At 45.8% G+C, this 20,413-nt stretch overlaps 1 protein-coding gene and 1 long non-coding RNA gene across 10 annotated transcripts in view; one reads left to right on the top strand and one right to left on the bottom strand.

The window, feature by feature from the left end:
- The window catches only part of LOC119844566, a 60,621-nt gene extending 48,223 nt beyond the window's left edge, over positions 1 to 12,398 (bottom strand). For 2 of the 4 annotated variants that reach the window (XR_005289317.1, XR_005289319.1), the window contains exon 1: positions 12,271 to 12,398. This is a non-coding gene — a long non-coding RNA (uncharacterized LOC119844566). Of the gene's footprint in view, positions 1 to 10,427; positions 10,520 to 12,270 lie in introns of all 4 variants that reach the window. The other 2 variants (XR_005289318.2, XR_005289320.2) reach the window with 2 other exon arrangements.
- The window catches only part of LYRM9 (LYR motif containing 9), a 77,616-nt gene extending 59,711 nt beyond the window's left edge, over positions 1 to 17,905 (top strand). For 4 of the 6 annotated variants that reach the window (XM_038375583.2, XM_038375578.2, XM_043499371.1 and 1 more), the window contains exons 2-4: positions 14,249 to 14,396; positions 15,416 to 15,508; positions 16,824 to 17,905. In XM_038375583.2, coding sequence (XP_038231511.1) covers positions 14,265 to 14,396; positions 15,416 to 15,508; positions 16,824 to 16,841 — 243 coding nt within the window. In that variant the 5' untranslated portion in view covers positions 14,249 to 14,264 and the 3' untranslated portion in view covers positions 16,842 to 17,905. Of the gene's footprint in view, positions 1 to 11,091; positions 11,236 to 14,248; positions 14,397 to 15,415; positions 15,509 to 16,823 lie in introns of those variants that run through there. The other 2 variants (XM_038375589.2, XM_038375585.2) reach the window with 2 other exon arrangements.
- Positions 17,906 to 20,413: the final 2,508 nt, after the last annotated feature.

Below are 20,413 nucleotides of genomic sequence, written 5' to 3'. Positions count from 1 at the left end.
ACATTCATTCCTCCCTGGCCCCCCTCCCCCAATCATTTGATTTCTTTAGTATTTTAAGAAGCTGCACTGACTGGAGACAGAGTTATTGCAGAGTAAAGATATTATTCTTTCACTGCCTATTTCAGAGTAGCAGCCGTGTTAGTCTGTATTCGCAAAAAGAAAAGGAGTACTTGTGGCACCTTAGAGACTAACAAATTTATTAGAGCATAAGCTTTCGTGAGCTACAGCTCACTTCATCGGACGCAGTGAGCTGTAGCTCACGAAAGCTTATGCTCTAATAAATTTGTTAGTCTCTAAGGTGCCACAAGTACTCCTTTTCTTTTCACTGCCTAGTTCACCTTTAATTGTATAGTAATGGTATATGAAGTACACCATCCCGGCATTACCCCCAGGAGGCATTATGCCCCGGACACACACTTTTAAGGCACTGCCCCCTCCTCCCCCCACAAGCAGAGGACGATTAATTTGCTGCTGGCCTGTACTAGCAGCAAGTTCTGACACTTCCCGTGCCGGGTCAGTGGTTCTGGCCAGGTATCGTGGTGAAGAGCTAAGGCTCCATCCACTCCCAGCGGACCCCTCTGCAGGATTAAGCAGGTGAATCCAACCCCAAGGTCTGCGTGTCCCATGCAGGGGCTTGAGACAGGTTCAGATTCCCCTGTGGCCAAGTCACCATCTACCTCTTAATGTTCTAAAACGACAGCCCAGTTTCACGGACTTAAGCTGACAATATCTATTACAAATAGTCATTTCGACTAAATTATATAGGGCTAAAATACCATGGAAACAAATACTAAAATACCATGTGTCGTTCCTTCTAGTACCTCTATGGCAGGGGAGGGCAAATGTTTTGGCCGAGGGCCACATCGGGGTTCCAAAACTGTATGGAGGGCCGGGTAGGGAAGGTTGTGCCTCCCCAAACAGCCTGGCCCTGCCCTCTCCCATTTCCTGCCCCCTGACTTCCCCCCTCAGAACCCCCAACTCATCCAACCCCCCTTGCTCCTTGTCCCCTGACCGCCCCCTCATGGGAACCCCCACCCCTAACCACCCCCCAGGACCCTACCCCCATCCAACCCCCCGCTCCCTGTCTCCTGACTACCCCGACCCCTGACAGGCCCCCCGGAACTCCCACACCCTATCCACCTCCTCACCAGCCCCGAACCTCTGCCCCGTCCAATCGCCCCCTGCTCCCTGTCCCCTGACTGCCCCCCAGGACCTCCCACCCCTTATCCAATCCCCCCGGCCCCAGCCCCCATACCATGCCTCTTGGAGCAGCATGTCTGGTAGCCGCGCCGCCCGGCCAGAGTCAGCCGTGCTGCCCTGCATGAGCGCAGCCCCGCTGCCCAGAGTGCTGCCCACGTGGTGGTGTGGCTGCGGGGGAAGGGGAACGGTGGGGGAGGGGCCAGGGGCTAGCCTCTTCGGCCAGGAGTTCAGGGGCCAGGCAGAACAGTCCCACAGGCCAGATGTGGCACACGGGCCATTGTTTGCCCACCTCTGCTCTATGATCTGATTTTCAGAGATGATGAGCACCTGGATCCTCACTGAGCACTTCATCTCTGTGCGTCTCTGTTCCCCACCTGTACAATGGGGATAACAGCACTGCCCTACCTCACACGGTGTTGCGAGGATAAATACTTGAAAGATTGTGAGGTGCTCAGATCTAGTATGGTAATGAGGGTCAGATAAGTACCCAAGAGAGCTAGATTTAAAGTCAATAGGAGCTGGAGCTGCTCAGCACCTCTGATTATTAGGCCATTATCTCCAGTAATTGTATGGGATTCCAGTGGATGGTAGGCTTTAGATTAGAAAAATGTCCTGCCCAGTCATGCTTTAATCCGCTGGCAGAAGAAAACATCCCGACAATCACTGGGATGTGACATGACATACGTCCGCCAAGCTTCGCAGAAGAGTTTTCTTGCCTGGCCTTCGTAACTACAGCAAGGCAGGGACTCTCATCAAACAGCGGAGACAATGGAAAATTAATTGAGCGGGACATCTGTAAAACAGAGAAGCTTACGGCGTCAGGCAGAAAGGGAATAGCCAAACTTTAGAGATGTGCATAGGCTTCCCCTGCATAATTCTGTATAATAAAAAAAATCTTAAGACTGAAAAACAAAAATGCCTCGTTTTCAGGTTATTGTACTTTTTGTCCTCCAGTTGTCAGATGAAAGTCCAGATCTTGATCCAGAATGTAAAGGCCCAAAACTCTCAATACTGTATGAAATGAATCAACATTGACATTCGTGGCCTGTTTCATATAAAATGGAATGATGTATCCAAACAAAATAAAATTAAGAATGTGAATCATTTAAAGAAACATCATTTGGGAGAATTTGCCCAAGCCTTACATTCACAGCTTACACCTGGAAGAGTAAGAAAAACAAAACAAAACAAAACCCCGTGGAAGATATTCTTCCTGAAAGGCTGCAATGTAATCCTATGTTATTTCTTAAAATCTAGGACTTTAAGACCACAAGAACCAAAACCAGAAAGAGACAAAACAGGCTACTTCCTAAAACAGTGAGGCCAATTCATCCAACTTTACTGTAAACTATCCTTCTGCCATTGTGCTGCTTGCATGCTTCCCTGAAGAGCCCTCTAGCTTGTAGGCAGGACCAGGAAACCTCTAAGCATTTAAAGTGATAGATCACAATTTTAATACAATTTTCCAGACATCATCTTTTGCATATCAAAATACACAGTATTTGGTTGGTTAGACTTGATCATTTTAATTCTCTGCCCATTGAAAAGCAAAGGACCTGGTCAGTTTTCAACACAGGTGAAGTTCTTAAGCAGCTAAATTAGGTCCAGTGAAGATATTTGGGATCCAGTTTCCAAACTCAATCTGTATGTTTACATGTCCCAAAAATACATGGCCATGTCTTTGTAACTTTGTAACTTTGGGTGAACAAGTTTATGGTTTCTAACACCTTAAAATTTCATAAGCAAGACAGGTTGATAGATCTGATATGCACACACCAATGCTGGCTGCACATACAATTCTGAGATCTGCTCTGGCTGGAGATCTTTTTTTGTATTTGAGAATACACAACACAAGTGCACATGGCATGGATGTCTGATGTGGGATTTACTTCAGATACAGAAAATGGTCCTCAGAGACAAAAAGACAGGCCCAGATCAAAATATTGGGAGAGTTTGGATCTGATCTTTGCAGTTTGCACCCAAGTCTACTAAAATTTGTATGCTCAAAATCTGGGCATGCAAATGGAGAGGTCAGGTGGAAGCTGCTTTGAAAGATCAGCTCTTGCTCCACATCTCTGGCTTTTTGTAACATCTTTCTTCCTTATGTAAATTCTATTGGGTTGAGAAATCTATGTTATTTCCGGGTCAATTTTTCAAATCCCTCATCAGTGACGATGGATGGCTTTTATTAAACAAATACCGGAACATGGAATTTGAAATGTCTCCTTCAAACAAAAGACTGTAACAGTAGAGAGCCACTTATTACCTTCATGATGGAAGAATGGTTTTCTAATCAGCTGTGAATCCTAATGGAAATCATACTTTGGCTGTGAATAATTCCCAGGAGGGAAACTTGGCAGAAAAAACCCCCCTTACCTCAACTTTCTTACTTTATCTGACTCAACACATCTAAAATATTCAAAAGCAAGAACACCCCAGGTAGCACACAGTGCCTATTCTACAGTAAACCACTGCCTATTTCAGACAACTCAAGGAAGATGTAGTAGTAGGAGCCAGTGATTAACGAGTTATGCTGTCATATCACTGACCTGTAGGAGACCTGTACTGATCTCTCTACATCTTGCAAGTGTGGATCAGGGTCCAGGAAGAAGATAACTCTAGGAGAGGACCAGTGTTTCATACACAGGCGCTGACTTTCCATTGTGCAGGGGAGTGCTTGACCCCCTGGCTCTGCCCCAGACCCTGCCCCCACTTCACCCCTTCTCTCAAGGCCATACTTCCTCTGAGTCTTGCTGGCAGGTGGACTCAGTTAGCTCCACCCAGGCTTTGAAGGGGGTGAGCGGGTGTCTTGGGCCAGAAGAAGGAGCCAGTTTGAGAGAGGAAGTCCTGGAGGGAAGCTCTAGGAGCAGCTGAGCTTGGGAGAGAAGTCCATATTGCATTATCACTTTGAAGTCTATTAATAAAGACAAACTGCCAAGAAGGGGTTGAGTTTAGACACCGAGGACTTGCGCCACTAGGCACCGAAGTCAGTGGAAAAACTCCCTTTAACTGCAATGAGCAGCGGACGGGGCCCTAACTCAGGACGTGTGTGTTCGGTTGCTTTGACTTCAGCATCAGAGCATTTGGCCCAGTATGGATAAATGTGCTCACATACTTTCCTATTTTCTCAGCCTCTATTTGTTCAGCCCCCTGGCTCCTCTCCCTCCTGCTTTTATACATTGCTTTTGTATCACAGAAAGGCACCCAATGTTTAGGAAGGTAGAGAACAGCTTGGCATAATCTGATTGCCATGTAGTTCTGCCTCACCTTCCCCTCCCACCGCTGCTGGCTGAGATAATAGCAAGTGTAAATAAAGGCAGGATGGAGCCCCTGAAGTATGCTCTTCCAAGGTTTACAATTCTTAATTAAATAAATTATATATCAGCGAATTAATGTTAAGTTTGTATCATCAGCCCACGAGACAATAACCTGGTTAAAATCACTCCATTCAAAGAGGCATCCTTTCCCTTTGGAAGCTTGGAACAGATTTTTTCTTATAAAATGGGAGAAAAGCTAACCTTGGGGGTTTCTATAGTATCAGTCACCAGAGTCATGACTCGCTGTTTCTGCAGCTCCTTAAAAAAATATTTGGTGTAAAACTTGCTTGTTGCTGTTGTTAGACAGGTGGTGAGCTATGTTGTGTGCATGGTTAGTCTACATAAGCACAAGTTTATTATTATCTCTCCCTGTCCGTTCAATTCCTGCCTGTTTGTCTCCTCCACCTCGTCTCATAAACTTTTTGGGCCGGGGACATTTTCAAGATGTGTGTACAGCACCTGGCATGATGGGGTGCTGATCCCTAACTGGTGCCAATAGATGCTATTCCAATACAAATAATACTATAAAACCTCAGGGCTCTGTTCTCTACCCACCTCTGGCAGATACAAAAATCTGCCCTATGGTGAACTGTCCCTTATTTAGGTGGATGTGGCTTATTTTGAGTCTAATTACTTTATGTCCTATAGCAAGTCAATCCAGCATGGACTTTGTCCCATACTTCAGCAATTATCATGCAGAAGATAAAATGCACAATTTTGTACTACCTATGACTTTGTACCATGAATACAACAATATTGCGCAATGCTGTCCTTTAAGAACAACTTTTATCCTGTATTTTTCATACATAGTCTATTATGTAGATAATTATGTAGCATAACAAAAAACTTCATCAAGCCCTAAATCTTCAGTAGCATCGGCCTACAGATGTTTATGCAAGAAATGGTAAATATTTTCAGCAGTCTCATCCGTGGGTGTCAATCAGCATAGCTCCTTTCATTGTATATCCATTGAGGATCTAGCCCAGGGGTGGCCAACCTGTGGCTCCGGAGCCACATGCGGCTCTTCAGAAGTTAATATGCGGCTCCTTGTATAGGCACCAACTCCGGGGCTGGAGCTACAGGTGCCAGCTTTCCAGTGTGCCAAGGGGTGCTCACTGCTCCACCCATGGCTCTGCCACAGGCCCTGCCCCCACTCCACCCCTTCCCTCCCCTGAGCCTGCAGTGCCCTCTCTTCTCTCCCCTCCTCCCCAGAGCCTCCTGCACGTCAGGAAACAGCTGATCGGGAGGTGCAGGGAGGGAGCGGGAGGTGCTGATTGGTGGGGCTGCCAGTGGGCAGGAGTGCTGGGAGCCAGGAGGGAGCTGATGGGAGGCTGCTGACATATTACTGTGGCTCTTTGGCAACGTACCTTGGTAAATTCTGGCTCCTTCTCAGGCTCAGGTTGGCCACCCCTGATCTAGCCCATCCTCTACAACTAGCATCTGTTTACATCTAGATTAATTTACTGAAGGTATACATTGCAGTAGCCCCTCGCCCCCTTGGGCTGTGTATTGTAGGCATATATAACAAAGATTTTTTCCCTCCTGCAAAAAGTTGACAACTTAAGTAAAGATGCAGAATAGAGATACTTAGGAAGAGAATTCAACCATTTATTGATGCTACTGTGCTAGGGGTTTTACCTTGTTATGCTGCAAAATGCTTTTTGAAATGCTAAACTCAAGAAAAGCTGAACTCTATGACAAATGGAGAGGAAACTATATGCCATGGCACAGAAGATTTCTACTTGTTCAGTTCTTATTTTATAATAATTTTCATGTCATTGTCCATTATCTGTGTGGGTTTTATTTTAAACTGACATATTCCTGGCCTCATACATTTGCAATGCATTTTCCAATTAGCAGAGCATTTTGTGAATGGCAAGGACTATGTGCGTTTTTGCAGCTAGGAGGGATTCAGGGACTCCAAGGGGCGACCTTTTCAAGGCTAAGAGAAAGCAGTGTGAGTTCTGAATGAATATTTTATGAATGCTAAAGGTATTAGGACACTGTGTTTCAAGAACACAATGATCTTGGAGCAAACAATGGAGGATACCAGAGAACAGATTCCTAAATTTCTTTCAAAATACCAGGCCGATCAAAACAGGCATGTGACTGGGTGTTCCACTTGTGAAAAAAAAAAATAACCTACAGAAATAGAAACCATGGTCTCCATCAATTTAGAATGGCCCATATAATAAATTTAGCAGACTAATGGTTTATTGATGGGCTCTGCACCAACGTTGTTATGCTAATCAGATTCAGGCTAGGGAGAAGCAACCATATACACTAGGTCTGGACTTGGCCCAAACAAGATCCTAATTTGTGCAAGTGCACAAAAGCTCTTAAAGAGATACTCACTGTCAAAGGTCCAAAATGTAGGGGAGAAGTGTTGTGGAAAGGGAAGGGAGGGTTTTACAAGGCCTAAAATGAATATAATTTGTTTTCTTTTTTTTTATTCTAGGGGAAAACAATTTCCTCGGTTAGGTATGTCCCTGCATGTTGCAAACCCAAAGGCAGCAGAACTATGCTAGTGCAGGAGAACCAGAAAATGATACTGACTAGTCTAATTTTATTTACGAAGAGATGACCCCAATGCAGGAAAGCAGTTAAGCACCTGCTTAAAGTTAAGCACATGCTTTATGTTTAAGTGCTTTTCTAAGCAGGGATACTTTCCTTAATTGCAGACTGAGCAAAAGGCAGAAAGCATCCATACATCATATGGTGGCACTTAGATTTCTCTTCTGGCATCAGTAATCTAAAATATTCTTAGTAATGCAGGTGAGGACTCTTTAAGAGTGATATGCTTGGTATCTCGAGGGTACCCCTTTCTCTTCTAGTACACTACACAAACCAATCGAAAAACGCTCTCAACATGTTAGAAATATTGATCGCTACAAGATTGCACTGAAAGTGGGGACATAAATTGCACAGCACAGAACAGACTTGGCTCAGGAGTGACTCTTCTCAATCCTGTTTTGATAATCCACTGAAGGATAAGAGCCTAATTTTGAAGAAAAAAAAATGGACTCAGGAACTTATTCTTGAAAGGTACAGTTTCTTGGCCCCCTTTTTTTTAATAATAGAAGTATTGGAGGAGAAAATTACATACAGGCTTGATTGACATTTCCTAGAGCATTAAAAAAATACCCATGAGGTACATCGTGGCACAATTGAAGTCAATGGAAAATTCCTATTTGAATCAACAGGACCAGGCTGCAGCTCTGAAAGTTTTCCTGAAGAACGTGATCAACAGAATGCCTCGTCTCTTTTATGTAGTTAGTTGTCAGTAATGCATTTGCTCAACTTTGTCTCCCTCCAGAGCGCTATTGGTTGAAATTCTAATCTCCCCCCATCCAAAGTCTGAGACGATGGACTTTGCATGGGGTACAAAGGTTGGAGGAAGAATAGAAGGAATCCAGCCCCCTCACTGACAACCAGAGTACGGGGGTACTCCAGCATGCAATCGGATGTTGCTGTTAGGGTTCATGACTTGTGGAAGCAGCCATCACTTGCTGTGGGACTCCTCAGACCACTGAGTCAGGTTTGTGATGTACATGTCTCTCTGCAGTTCACAGAGCCATTGAAGACATCCCTGGGGCACCCTGCATAACTACGCCCCTGCGTTCCAATAGCATAGACCACGAGGGAAGATGGCACTGCAATTTGCAAGGAGCTGCAGGGTTCTATGTGACCTTCCCCCATCTGAACCTTTCTGCTGCCCCTGTTTTTTGTGCCTCCCCAGCTGGGACAGTTTCTACCCCTTTGCACAAGGTGGGAGGGTTGTGGGGTGCGTCAGTGCTCATCCCCGATTTGTCCAAAAGAAAAGATGTATCCTTTTAAAAGAAGAAATGAATAGCTTGACGAGGAGGTGTCTGAAGACGAAATATAATTCAGCAAAAGGAAAAATGAAGGTAAGCGAGTCTCCGGAATATATGTCCTGACAGTGAGCTCTTAGACCCCAAAGGCCGTGGTGGAATCCCCATTACTTGGCATATTGAAAACCAGGTTGGACAGAGGACTGGAGGATATGCTGTTGGAACAATACTGTCCTGGCACCCAGAAGACGAATGAGATACATCTAATGTAATCCTTCTGACTGCTCGGTCCTCACTCTGTACTTGGGGGTTCCATTGGCTTCTACACCAAACCCAATATTTTAACTTTGGTAACAGAGCCTATGACTCCAACAGAGCCTGTTTTCCATACATATGCTTCAGAAATATTTCAGCACTTTCCAAGGAATCTGATCCAAAGTCCACTAAAATCAGTTGGTGTGTTCCTATTAATCCGAACTGAAAGTGAGTCCAGAATTCCTTCCATGAACTCATTGGACCTTGACTTCCATTGCAGATCAATGCAGCACCGGAGTACCTGCCCCATAATCATAAATAGCTTCAGGTACCACAAAGACTCCTCATTGTTTTTGCTGATACAGACTAACACAGTAACCTGTAAGAAGTGAAGGACTCTCTAAGGAGGCAATGTGGTTCAATGGATAAAGCACTGGCCTGGGACTAAGAAGATCTGAGTTATACTCCCAGAGCTGGCCCACTGGCTGGCATTAGGAAAGTCACTTAATGGCCCAGTGCCTCAGTTTCCCCACCTATAAAATGGGGAGGATGATACTGACCTCCTTTCTAAAGTACTTTAATATCTGAAAAGTGCTACATAAAAACTGTTATTAAAGAACCAGTTATCACAACTAAGCTGGAAACTCCAGTCATTATAAAGTATTGACAGAATCATTTGTTATGGGGTTTGTTTTAGATAGAGACTGTTTCTTTCTCTCTGGATACAAAGCTTGCATTTAATCAATTCAGAGCGACATTTTAGCTCTATACAGTCCAGCAGAGAGGGCTAGTCAATAAAATAAACATTATTTCACTTAGAGACAATGCCAGTTGCAGTAGCTCTTTTTTCAATTAAATTCGACATTCCTTTTCTGCATTACCAGTCTGGATTGGTCTGATGAGATTGGTACTTACATTACTGTCATATTTATTCTTTTTCACATGTGTTATGGGACTGTAATTTGATGAAATGAATCAAAACGTAGCTCTCGCACAAAAGCCAGCCCCTGAAGCTAATTATCCACTTATAATTCCTGTCAATACTTGAAGTTTAAGAGAATGGGGAAGTCTACTCGATGGAACATGAGAGACAGGTTAGGAAAGAAAATGTTCAAGAGATCACATTCAAGGATCTCAACATTCTGACAACAGGACAAACTGCTGAACTAATCCACCCCGACCTCACTTTCACCTGATCTCAAGTGTGGCCTTCTCTCCCCACTCGGTGCCTGCCTACACTTATCCACACCTTTGTAATGGATTGCCTCTATATGGGGCTGCATAGTAAAGCCTCAGAAACGGAACCCAGTGCAAAATGCAGCTGCTCATTGTTAGTGATGTTTGAGGCTGAGCTCGCGTGATACTGGGGTGCTGAGAACTGCTCTGGCTGCCAATGAATTTCTAGGGGGAATTTAAGGTATCGACCTTAACCTAAGGCCCTAAATAGCTTGGTACCAGGTTACCCAGAGACTGGCTCTCTCCCTGTGCCAGATGGCAGATGAGATCAGCAGAGGTACCGATGGAGATACTGCTAGAGTCGTTTCCATGAGCTTGCAGGAGGTGTGACTGCAGCCCCTGTGGACATCCTCAAACTAGCTTTGATCTAGTTAGTTCAAATAACAATAGCAATGAAGCTGTGGCAGTGTAGATGGTACAACCCCTTCCTCTGCCCACCCCTCCCGCACCCTGGGTATGTATTTGAGCAGCTAGCCTAAGCTACCATAGTTTCACGGCTGTTCTTATTTGAGCTATCTAGAGCAAAGCTAGCTTGGGGCTGCCTACCCATGCTGCAGTCACACCTCTGATTGCAGTGTAGACATACTGTCAATCCACCTGCGCCCACCTCTGTTAGCCTTCTAGGCATGTTGCAAAGCCCACCTCTTCATCCAGGCTTTCCAAGAGCTTGAGGGGTTTCTACGGGTCAGATTCCAATACCTGTGCAATGAGTAATACCCTGGCGTAAGGTGCTATTCAGTGTGATGAAAGCGATCACAATCTGGTCCTATGCGTGCAGTAGCTTTATTTTATTTCTATTATATTTGTCTATGGGTATTTAGTTCTCTCTCAATGTGAGCTGAGCGATCATTTGTACTGAGTTGCCTGGCATGGTTATTTGTGCTGTCTGCTTTTTCACATAAGCCTGGGGTGTCCGGAGCATAGGATGGGTGCCTAGTGAGATTCTTACATACAGAGAAATCCATGATGGGCCGTGGTCTCTACACTTTGGGTGCCTGTATAAGGCAGGTAGCATTTCAGGGGTGCCGATCAAAGGCGACTGTCTTTGTTGCAAGGAAATATTGTCCAATCTGTCGCTGTATCCAGCGAAAAGCTTATTTGGGGGACAGCACCCACAAATGTCACTCCAGGGAGTAGCCATCTCTACAGCAGCCTGTGATCACTGGCGTGATGATGCCTCAGATACCGGGCTATGCTTTCTCGCCTTGGGACGGCCCTCCACACAGGTGTCACCCTCTGCAGGGTGCAGAAAAACCAAGGGTGGGTGCTGGGCGTGCCGTGTGGGGCTGGTGTGATCTGCAGTTCGCCCGGCGGGGGGCGCTGCTCACCGTCCTGGGCCCGGCCAAACGGGATTCCCACCCAGCCGCGTTGCCCTCGCGTGCGGGCTTCGGGCTCCCGTGCTCGCGGCCGGCGAGGTACCCGCAGCGCTGGGGAGGAGGGGGCCGCGGGGATAGTGGGGTGCAGTGCAGGGGGAGAAGGGGCTAGGGGACAATGGGATAGTGGGGTGCAGAGCACTGGGGAGGAGGGGGCCGCGGGGATAGTGGGGTGCAATGCAGGGGGAGAAGGGGCTAGGGGACAATGGGATAGTGGGGTGCAGTGCACTGGGGAGGGGAGCTGCGGGGATACTGGAGTGCAGTGCCCTGGAGAGGATACTGGGGTACAGTACGCTGGGGAGGCAGGAGTGCAGTGCACGGGGGGATACTGGGGTGCAGTGCACGGGGGGATACTGGGGTGCAGTGCGCTGGGGAGGCAGGAGTGCAGTGCACGGGGGGATACTGGGGTGCAGTGCGCTGGGGAGGTGGGAGTTCAGTGCACGGGGGGGATACTGGGGTGCAGTGCGCTGGGGAGGCGGGAGTGCAGTGCACGGGGGGATACTGGGGTGCAGTGCACGGGGGGATACTGGGGTGCAGTGCGCTGGGGAGGCGGGAGTGCAGTGCACGGGGGGATACTGGGGTGCAGTGCACGGGGGGATACTGGGGTGCAGTGCGCTGGGGTTGAGGCTGGCCCCCGGCTCTAGCCGAGCCTTGCAGCCGCCGGAAGGAAGCGCCGAGCCGCGGCCGCCGCCCCTCCCCGCCGCCGAGCGCGGCTCTCCGGCTCCGGCCTCGGGGCGACCCGAGCGGCGCTGCGGGCCCGGCCCTGCCCCTGCGGATACAAGGGGGGGGCTCGGGAGCCCCCGGGGCGCAGCTGCGGGTAGGGGGGGCGCTTGGAGAGGTGCCGGGCTCCTCCCTCCCCGCGCCCAGCAGTGGGGGGCTTTACTCTAAGCCTTCACCCTCTGTGGCTGCCTGCTGCAGGCGGGGGGAGCCAGGGCGCATTCACGGCAGCACCAGCTGGGGTGCGGGGGGGCTTTAAATGCACAGAGGGGTGCATCCGCCTGGCACGTCTGCAGGGCACGTTCATGTCCCTTTCATCCCCAATCAGCCCCCCCCCCCCCAGCCTTACCCATCACTCACCGGCAGCCACCTCCAGCTTGAAGCCCAGCAGCTGTTGTGAATACCCCCACACCCACTGAAACTAAGAAGTGAAGATTAGCCCTATCTCCAGGTGACAGGACAGAGGGTGCTTAGAGACAGGGAAGGAAATTACCCCAGTGGGAATTTGGCCAAGTCATCAGGGTGCTTATGCCCTTATTCGTAGGGACTGCGTCCTAGATGTTGTCTACACTTTGGAGCCCCCTCCTGCCCTGAGCTGAGCATGCACCCCCCCCCCCCCGCCCTTTAGGATTTTCCCAAAACTGTAGAGCTAAAGGGAAGGGAATTTGAGGGGCTGGGTATGGGGGGGGGGGAGGAACAATGGACACAACCATAAGATCCTTCAGGGCCTGTTTTGATACTCTAGCCAAAAGATTGCAAAATTTATTGCCGTGCATTTGCTGAGATGCAGCGTGTAGGTTCGCTGACAGGAGTTGGGTGAGGACTTTGAAACTGAAACTAGACTCTCCTGCATCCATTACTCTCACACCCAGACACCAGTGTCACCCATCGCTTAGCTGTTGTCAGGCGATTGGGGTCTGGTTAGCCGAAGAGCATGATTTTCCCAGAAGAGGAAGCTGCTGCAGTAGCGCTGTGAAATGCAAGAGCTGCCAGGACTGGAGCTGTCATGAAATCGCTCAGTAGCCAACCCCTGCGGAAAGTTAATGGTGTTACGCTCCAGGATGAATTTGGCCCAAGGATGTGAAGTGTTTAGAAAACCCATAAAAAGATATTATGAAGGCTAAATACCTTAATTGATGCTAAAATTATATCCCACACCTACTTGGTTATTTAGTTACTCATGTATTTCTTGACTCTAATGAGTAATTATGTAAAAACTGTACTTTCTCCAAAATGTTAATTTAGGTTTCCGCAGATGGCAACCATCTGTTAAATGACTAGTCATTTAAAAGATCCGATTAGCACTTTATTCAGCTTGTATATTGTAACAGAAAGTCCATCCAAGTGTACTGGTGGGGAACGTTTGGTAGATGTTGTTCTTTTCCCTGTTACTGCTATGTTCATGATGAGTCTCAAAGCTATTAATGTTTGTGCATGAGTCCTGGTGTGTTTATGCAGATTGTTTAAAAGATGGAACTTCAAGCTTGCAAGCCAGTTTTCACCTAGAGCTCTTGAAACAATTAGAGCACTAGGAAATCTAGCCCAATTCACATAATCTTAACAACAACCACCTAAGGCCCTGATCCTGCAATATCAACCATATGGAATCTCACTAGAGGCATGGGGGAGAGGGGCAGCATGGGTACAGGTCAGCTCATGGGGATCAGACTACAGGTACAAGGGCTAGGACCTCTACTTCCAGACTGGCACACTGCATGAGGATCATTTACAGTAGCAGAATGAGGCCCGCCTCTGAGTGCTAAGTGCTCTACAACCATCTCAAAGACAATGCCCCTGACCAAAAGAGCTGTTTGAAGGCCCCATTCCTTCAAAGACGTACACATGTGAGAAGTTCCCCCTCCCCCCCAAGTCGAGATCAGTCCCTAACACAAGTGATTTACAAAGGAGCAGGGTGGGGGGGGGGGGAGAAAAGGATTGTATACTATGCGGGGAGGGGGTTATGTACACCCAGCCACCCACTGACCCCTTTCTCACACACACTTCTATATTTATACATTTGATTCATGACATCTAACCCCAGCTGCCCTCAAATAAACAATTTCTGAATAGTTTGAACACGTTCCTTAACCATTCCATGCCTCATTTCCTCCTAATCCTATGGGGAGATTATATAAGAACTTGCAGATTCCGGGATGACAATTCGAAGCATAATTAAAAATAATTCATGATACTAAGTATGTTCCTGCAAACTACTCAGGTTACTCCTGGTTTTAAGCTTACCAGTCCTGAGGCTCTCCTTGTAAAATTAGCCTTGAGATTTACTTCTACAGTGTGCATTTCCCAGTTTTGTGAAATACCCTTGTTTTGTTTGTTTTAGCAGCTGAAATCTTAACATGACAATGGCTCCATTACCGGGAGCTGAATTAGTCCAGAAGCCTTTGCAGTTGTATCGCTACCTGCTTCGATGTTGTAAGCGGCTTCCTACAGAAAATATCCAACAGCATTACAGACATGCAATCAGACAGGTAGAGAGATGCTCTCTTTGGCAATGGGAAAGCTTGTTTTCCCATTTATTTGGATTATTAAAGTAGAAAAAACAAATCAGGTTAAAAAGATCCAACAATTAAAAAAAAGTTTCTTTACTTGTTTTACTAAGAGCATGTTAAACTTTTAGAATCTCTTCCATCACTGATGCCCTATTTCGGCAGTTCACTCAAGCCTTGTTTCTGCTAGCCAAAAGGTACTGTTCCTCCTAAAATGGATTGTAGCACACCTTGCATCCAACATAAAATGCTTTATATGGTTTACATGGGAACATACAATTTTTGCAGGGCTATGCACTATTTCAGTCTGAACTACTTTAGTGGACACAAACTAGCTGAAGTGGTTCAGTTCATCCTCCCATTGCTGTTCCACAATACATAGGGATAGGACTGGCAGAGACCTTCTGGGTTATTGAGTCCAGTCCCCTGCAAGTGCAGTCAACTCTGTCAGATAATACTGTTCATGAATTTCCTTTCCAAGCATCCCAAAATGCACCACTTCTGGGATTTATGCGGGAATGTGCAAGCCCTTAACGTAAATTAGCAAGGCTAGTGTGAGCATATGGAACATGTGCTCCAGGTGGTGCAATGCAACCAGGTGAATAGCCCTGGTCCTTACCTTGTTAGCACAAACTTCTGTAAGACCCCCTGCTGCAGAAGGTTTAGAATAGCGAATATGAAATATGTTCACCGTAACCCAGTGGTTCTCAACCTGTGGCCCAGTCAGCACACAGTTGCTGCCCACGTGACATCCTCAGGACCATACAGATAGAATTGGATGTGGCCCACAATGGAAAAATAGGTTGAGAGCCACTGCTATAACCCCTTCTGAACAAAGATCTGCTTATTTGCTAGAATAGGCATTCTAGGTCTTCAGATTGTATACATTTTTGATCAAGTGTTTATTTCAGGATTTTAAATCCTTATTTTAGCAGGATCTGATCAGCTGTTACATTAACTGGAGTTAATCATGGTTTTCACATTTTGCTCAAACCCCGTAGAGTTTCAGAGTTCATGCGGATGAAGACAGTCCTGAGAGAATCCAGCAGATTATTAAGAGAGCCATTGAAGATGCTGACTGGGTCATGAATAAAGTAAGTGCAGCTATATTCCTCCCCATCAGGTTGTCCGAATCCTGTTCTTAGTTAATTCGGTTCAAGAGCTGGGATGCTGGAAAACAAATGAGACTTGTCTTCCTCTGCAATGGGCTTTGAGATCTATGGGTGAGAGGATGTGTGTAATAACTAGACCTGGTTTCAGGGATTCTTTTTAAAAACAAAAACCCACAGCTCTTCGTTGACAGAAAATCCCCAAACTAGAAACTAATGAATCACAGGGGGTTTGCAAGTACGCTCTCACTCAGGAGAGCACACTTCTGCCCCGTCTGAGGCCTTGTTTACATTGGGGATTAGTTCAGATTTCAACAGCTAGTGAATCTGCAACTATGTAAATATCTAATATAGACAAGAAAGCCACAGTTCATCCCACTGCTCAGCACTGAGATGAATTAACTCTCTCCCTGCTAACATTCCATCCACTTGTAACCAGGCTCCCAGAATGCTCATCCCATGAGTCTTGCCTGTGCTCCTAAGATCAGGGTGAGAACCGTAGCGCTCTGACCCGCACTATCGTCACTGCACCTGCATCAGCATTAGGAGATTTTCCTCCAGGTGTCAGCGCAGGCAAGGCTACAGATGTGGCATGTCTCCATGCAGCCAGCACAAAATAATGTGGCTCGAAAGATAACTCGATCCCTAAGTGCAGGGATCTCTTCCGCTCTGTTGAGCCATGAGTCTCACTCTTGTTTCACTGAAGTTAAGTTTGACTCGTAAGCGAACAAACCTAACAAAACGAGTCAAAACGTCATCTGCCTTAAAAAAAATCTGTTGTTAAATTAAAAAATCACCGTGGAGGAGGAGGGGAGGGGGGGGGGAAAAATAAAAATCACTCTGAAATCCAGAAGAAAGTTAGCACCAGGAGAAGCTATTAATTAGTCACAGATTTTATAAAATTTCAGCAGCATCCAGAACTCTGGCACTTTTAGCCCAGTTTGCAAACCCTATTCTGAGGGCCTGGTGAAGGCCCTAATTCTGATCTCACCCCAGAGACTGGTCTGACTCCACTGGCTTCAGCTGAATTATTCCACATTCTCCACTGTGAGCAAGAGGCGACTCATCCCCAATGGCCATCCAGAAACAAACTCATGCCCAATATTCTACATCTCTCAGAGGGGAAGTCCTGGGGTTTTACTCTGTGAAGGTTAAAAGGAATTCAACAGCCTTCAGTGGATCAGAAACGGGGTCCTGAATGTTAGTGCTTGGTAGGGTTTTACCGAAAAGACTCCTTCCTTGTGTGAATGGTCACTTTTAATATGTCCCTGTATCACATGTGGTTTGGTTTTTTTTGCAGTATACGAGACGGAGGTAGAAAGAAGGGGGTGAAGAGAAGATGCTCATCAGTACAGATCCTCAGACAGAGTCCAGGCAAATAAGCCCAGTTGTTTATAAGAGTGCCACGTTGTAAACTGTGCCTGCAGTTACTCCTGGTTTAAAATGGTTTGTCATAATACTTACTTCACTGGGGTGTCGTGAGGCTTAATTCATCTTTCTGAAGCTCTTTGAGATTTTTTTTAAAACTATAAAACTCCTCGGCTAAAGAGCTTCCCCACTATTTTTTTTGTTGGGGGGGGGTGGAGGGAGTGGAGATGGGAAGCAGAGAGCGATTTCAGATCCCACGTTTTGAGTTGGTTCATCCTATGATGGAGACAGGAGCTGGCTGCTGAAGCCCCTATCCTGCTAGTGGATATTACTGCAAGATCAGAGCCTAAGATTAGATCAAGATCTAAAATGCATCAGAGTTTCATAGGGTTGGGATTTTTAAGCTGGTGTTTATTAATAATAACTGGACCCAAACATACCTCTATTTTTTTTTAATTAACAATGGCAATCCTGCACTGCTGTTACAAATCAATGGCCTGCAAGAGGCAAATAAATTGGATACGGCATTTGCTCCAAACTAAAGAAATAGAGCAGTCTACCGACTACACCAAAGAAATTCAAAGGCTAGCCCTTTACTAGTTCTAATATACTTACTCTTGGCAGCATGTATTGAACCATGTTCTATGCCCTGAGTTACACCCATAAATGGGGAGAGGGTTACATGCGTGTAACTGATGGCAAAATAATTGGCCTGTGGCATCTAAGATTCTCTTCACCCACCCACTCAATGAAAGGAGACAGAACCTGCTTCTGCTATGCAGACACAGCAAAAACAAAGGAAGGATGAAACTTCTCTGTCTTGTAGGTTTGTCATGCCCTGCTAGATTATGTGAATGTCATTTTTTGATTGTTGCTTTTAGTTCTCCTTAATGTTTCTACAAATTCCCTTTAAGTTTGACAATAAACAGAAACCTGACTTTGCATGGTCAGAACTGTTACACTGACACAGTTTTATTTAATACCCGAGGAGAAAAAATAAAAACACTTGAAGAACAACATGCATTTGTATCAGCCTTGCCTTTCTATATTTGCAGTGTGTTACAGCGGAAAGTATTATTTTGGAATGCAATACTGATTAAATAATGTCTTGATAATAAGCATATCATATGGCATTGAAAATCACTGGCATAAATGCCGAGTTACAGACAGATATGATGACCAGACTCTTGCTTCAGAGAATTTAACATGTGACTGAGTATAAATGTATATGATTTAAGATGGAACTGACTGACACACTCACTGTAAGCCACAGCAAATTCTTGGTAGACTGATGGATTTCAGTGCAGGTTGGATTGGACACAGGCCCTGATTCAGCAAAGCATGTAAGTATTTTATTAACTTTAAGCTTATTGATCCATGTTCAGCAATGAACTGCTTACATTCTAATGGAAGTAAGTATACTTAGGCTCCAATTCAGCATAGCACTTATGGGACTCCTCGCATGCTTAAATGTAAGTACATGGTCAGCTGCCTCGCTGGATTAAGCCACTAGAGAGATGATGTGGGTGTTCATCCTTTAGTCCTAATCTCTAGTTTTGGGGAGAACACACTCTGTTCAATTGGGTGGGGGTAGGTGTGTGTGCACCCGGGTGTGTATTGGGCTACTGTGTGAGGCACTGGACACTAACAGTGTAGTGCACAGAACAGACAATTTATAAAAGCCTTTGCAATTTTTTTTTAATGTGCTGTAAGTGTTTCCTTACAAAACAGTTTCCTAAGTGTCTTAAAAAGCAGGACTCCTTCTACTGCCATCAGATAAGCCTCCTATGGAGGAAGGACATGAGAAAAGCCAATGGTCTTAAATAAAAAGTTGTATTTGACTGTGTTTAGGTGCATTTGCTTTCTTCTGTCCCTAGATGGCAGTGCAACATGTTGTACATACCAAAGACAAAACCTGTCTTATGAAAAAAAGAAAAGGAGTACTTGTGGCACCTTAGAGACTAACAAATTTATTTGAGCATAAGCTTTCGTGAGCTACAGCCCACTTCATTGGATGCTGTAGCTCACGAAAGCTTATGCTCAAATAAATTTGTTAGTCTCTAAGGTGCCACAAGTACTCCTTTTCTTTTTTGCGAATACAGACTAACACAGCTGCTACTCTGAAACCTGTCTTATGAAAGGAGACTCAAGGAGCCTGGTTTGTTTAGCCTAACCAAAAGAAGGCTGAGGGGAGATATGATTGCTCTCCATAAATGTATCAGAGGGATAAATTATATCAGAGGGATAAATATATCAGAGGGAGAAGAATTATTTAAGCTCGGTACCAATGTGGACACAAGAACAAATGGATATAAACTGGCCATCAGGAAGTTTAGACTTGAAATAGACAAAGATTTCGAACCATCAGAGGAGTGAAGTTCTGGAACAGCCTTCCAAGGGAAGCAGCAAGGGCAAAAGACATATCTGGCTTCAAGACTAAGCTTGATAAATTTATGGAGGTGATGATATGATGGGATAGCCTAATTTTGGCAATTAATTGATCTTCGACTATTAGAGGTAGATATGCCCAAGCCTGTGATGGGATGTTAGATGGGATGGGATCTGAGTTACTACACAGAATTCTTTCCTGGGTGTCTGGCTGGTGAGTCTTGCCCACATGCTCAGGGTTTAGCTGATCACCATATTTGGGGTCATGAAGGAATTTTTCTCCAGGGCAGATTGGCAGAGGCCCTGGGGTTTTTTTGCCTCTCTCTGCATTGTGGGGCACAGGTCACTTGCTGGAGGATTCTCTGCATTTTGAAGTCTTTAAACCACAATTTGAGGACTTCAATAGCTCAGATGCAAGTTAGGGGTTTGTTCCAGGAGTGGGTGGGTGAGATTTTGTGGCCTGCATTGTGCAGGAGGTCAGACTTGACTATCATAATGGCCCCTTCTGACCTTAAAGTCTACGATTCTACCATTTACTGTCCCCAACACTAAAAAAACAAAACAAAACAAAAAAAGAACTCCAAATCCTTAGATTATTTCTTTCCCTCAGTAGTGACCCTACAAAATAAAAATAAATCAAGCAAGCAATCATAGGTCTTGTCTACACTGGGTTTGTTAGACCTCGGCTGCGCTAATGTAGCTGAACCAGTGCAAATGCCTGGTGTAAGTGAGCTGCACAGGTGTTAACGGTGGCTTGCACCAGTGTTAAAAACCCTACCCTAGACAAGGGTTTAAGACATGGCTCAAGCAACAAATTATCTACACTGAGGAGTGAAGACAGGGCCATTGTATACTACAGGAAAGCTGGACTGAGAAACAAATGTCTGTGTCCTGTGTTTGTACAACTCTTAGTATAGGGGGCATTGGCCATGACTGGCTCCTGGGTGCTATGATAATAATAAATGTGGGGCAATTGCGTTCTACAGGAGGGTTGGACTGAGGAGCAAGCATAAGGGCTTGTCTACACTACCCGCCAGATCTGTGGGCAGCAATCGATCCAGTGGGGGTCGATTTATCGTGTCTAGTCTAGATGCGATAAATCAACTGATGAGCGCTCTCCTGTTGACTCCTGTA

Source organism: Dermochelys coriacea, chromosome 17 (genome assembly GCF_009764565.3).
Source record: "Dermochelys coriacea isolate rDerCor1 chromosome 17, rDerCor1.pri.v4, whole genome shotgun sequence".
Taxonomy (NCBI): domain Eukaryota; kingdom Metazoa; phylum Chordata; order Testudines; family Dermochelyidae; genus Dermochelys; species Dermochelys coriacea.
The sequence above is the reverse complement of the archived record's forward strand: the minus strand, read 5'-3'. Positions and strand labels throughout refer to the sequence as shown.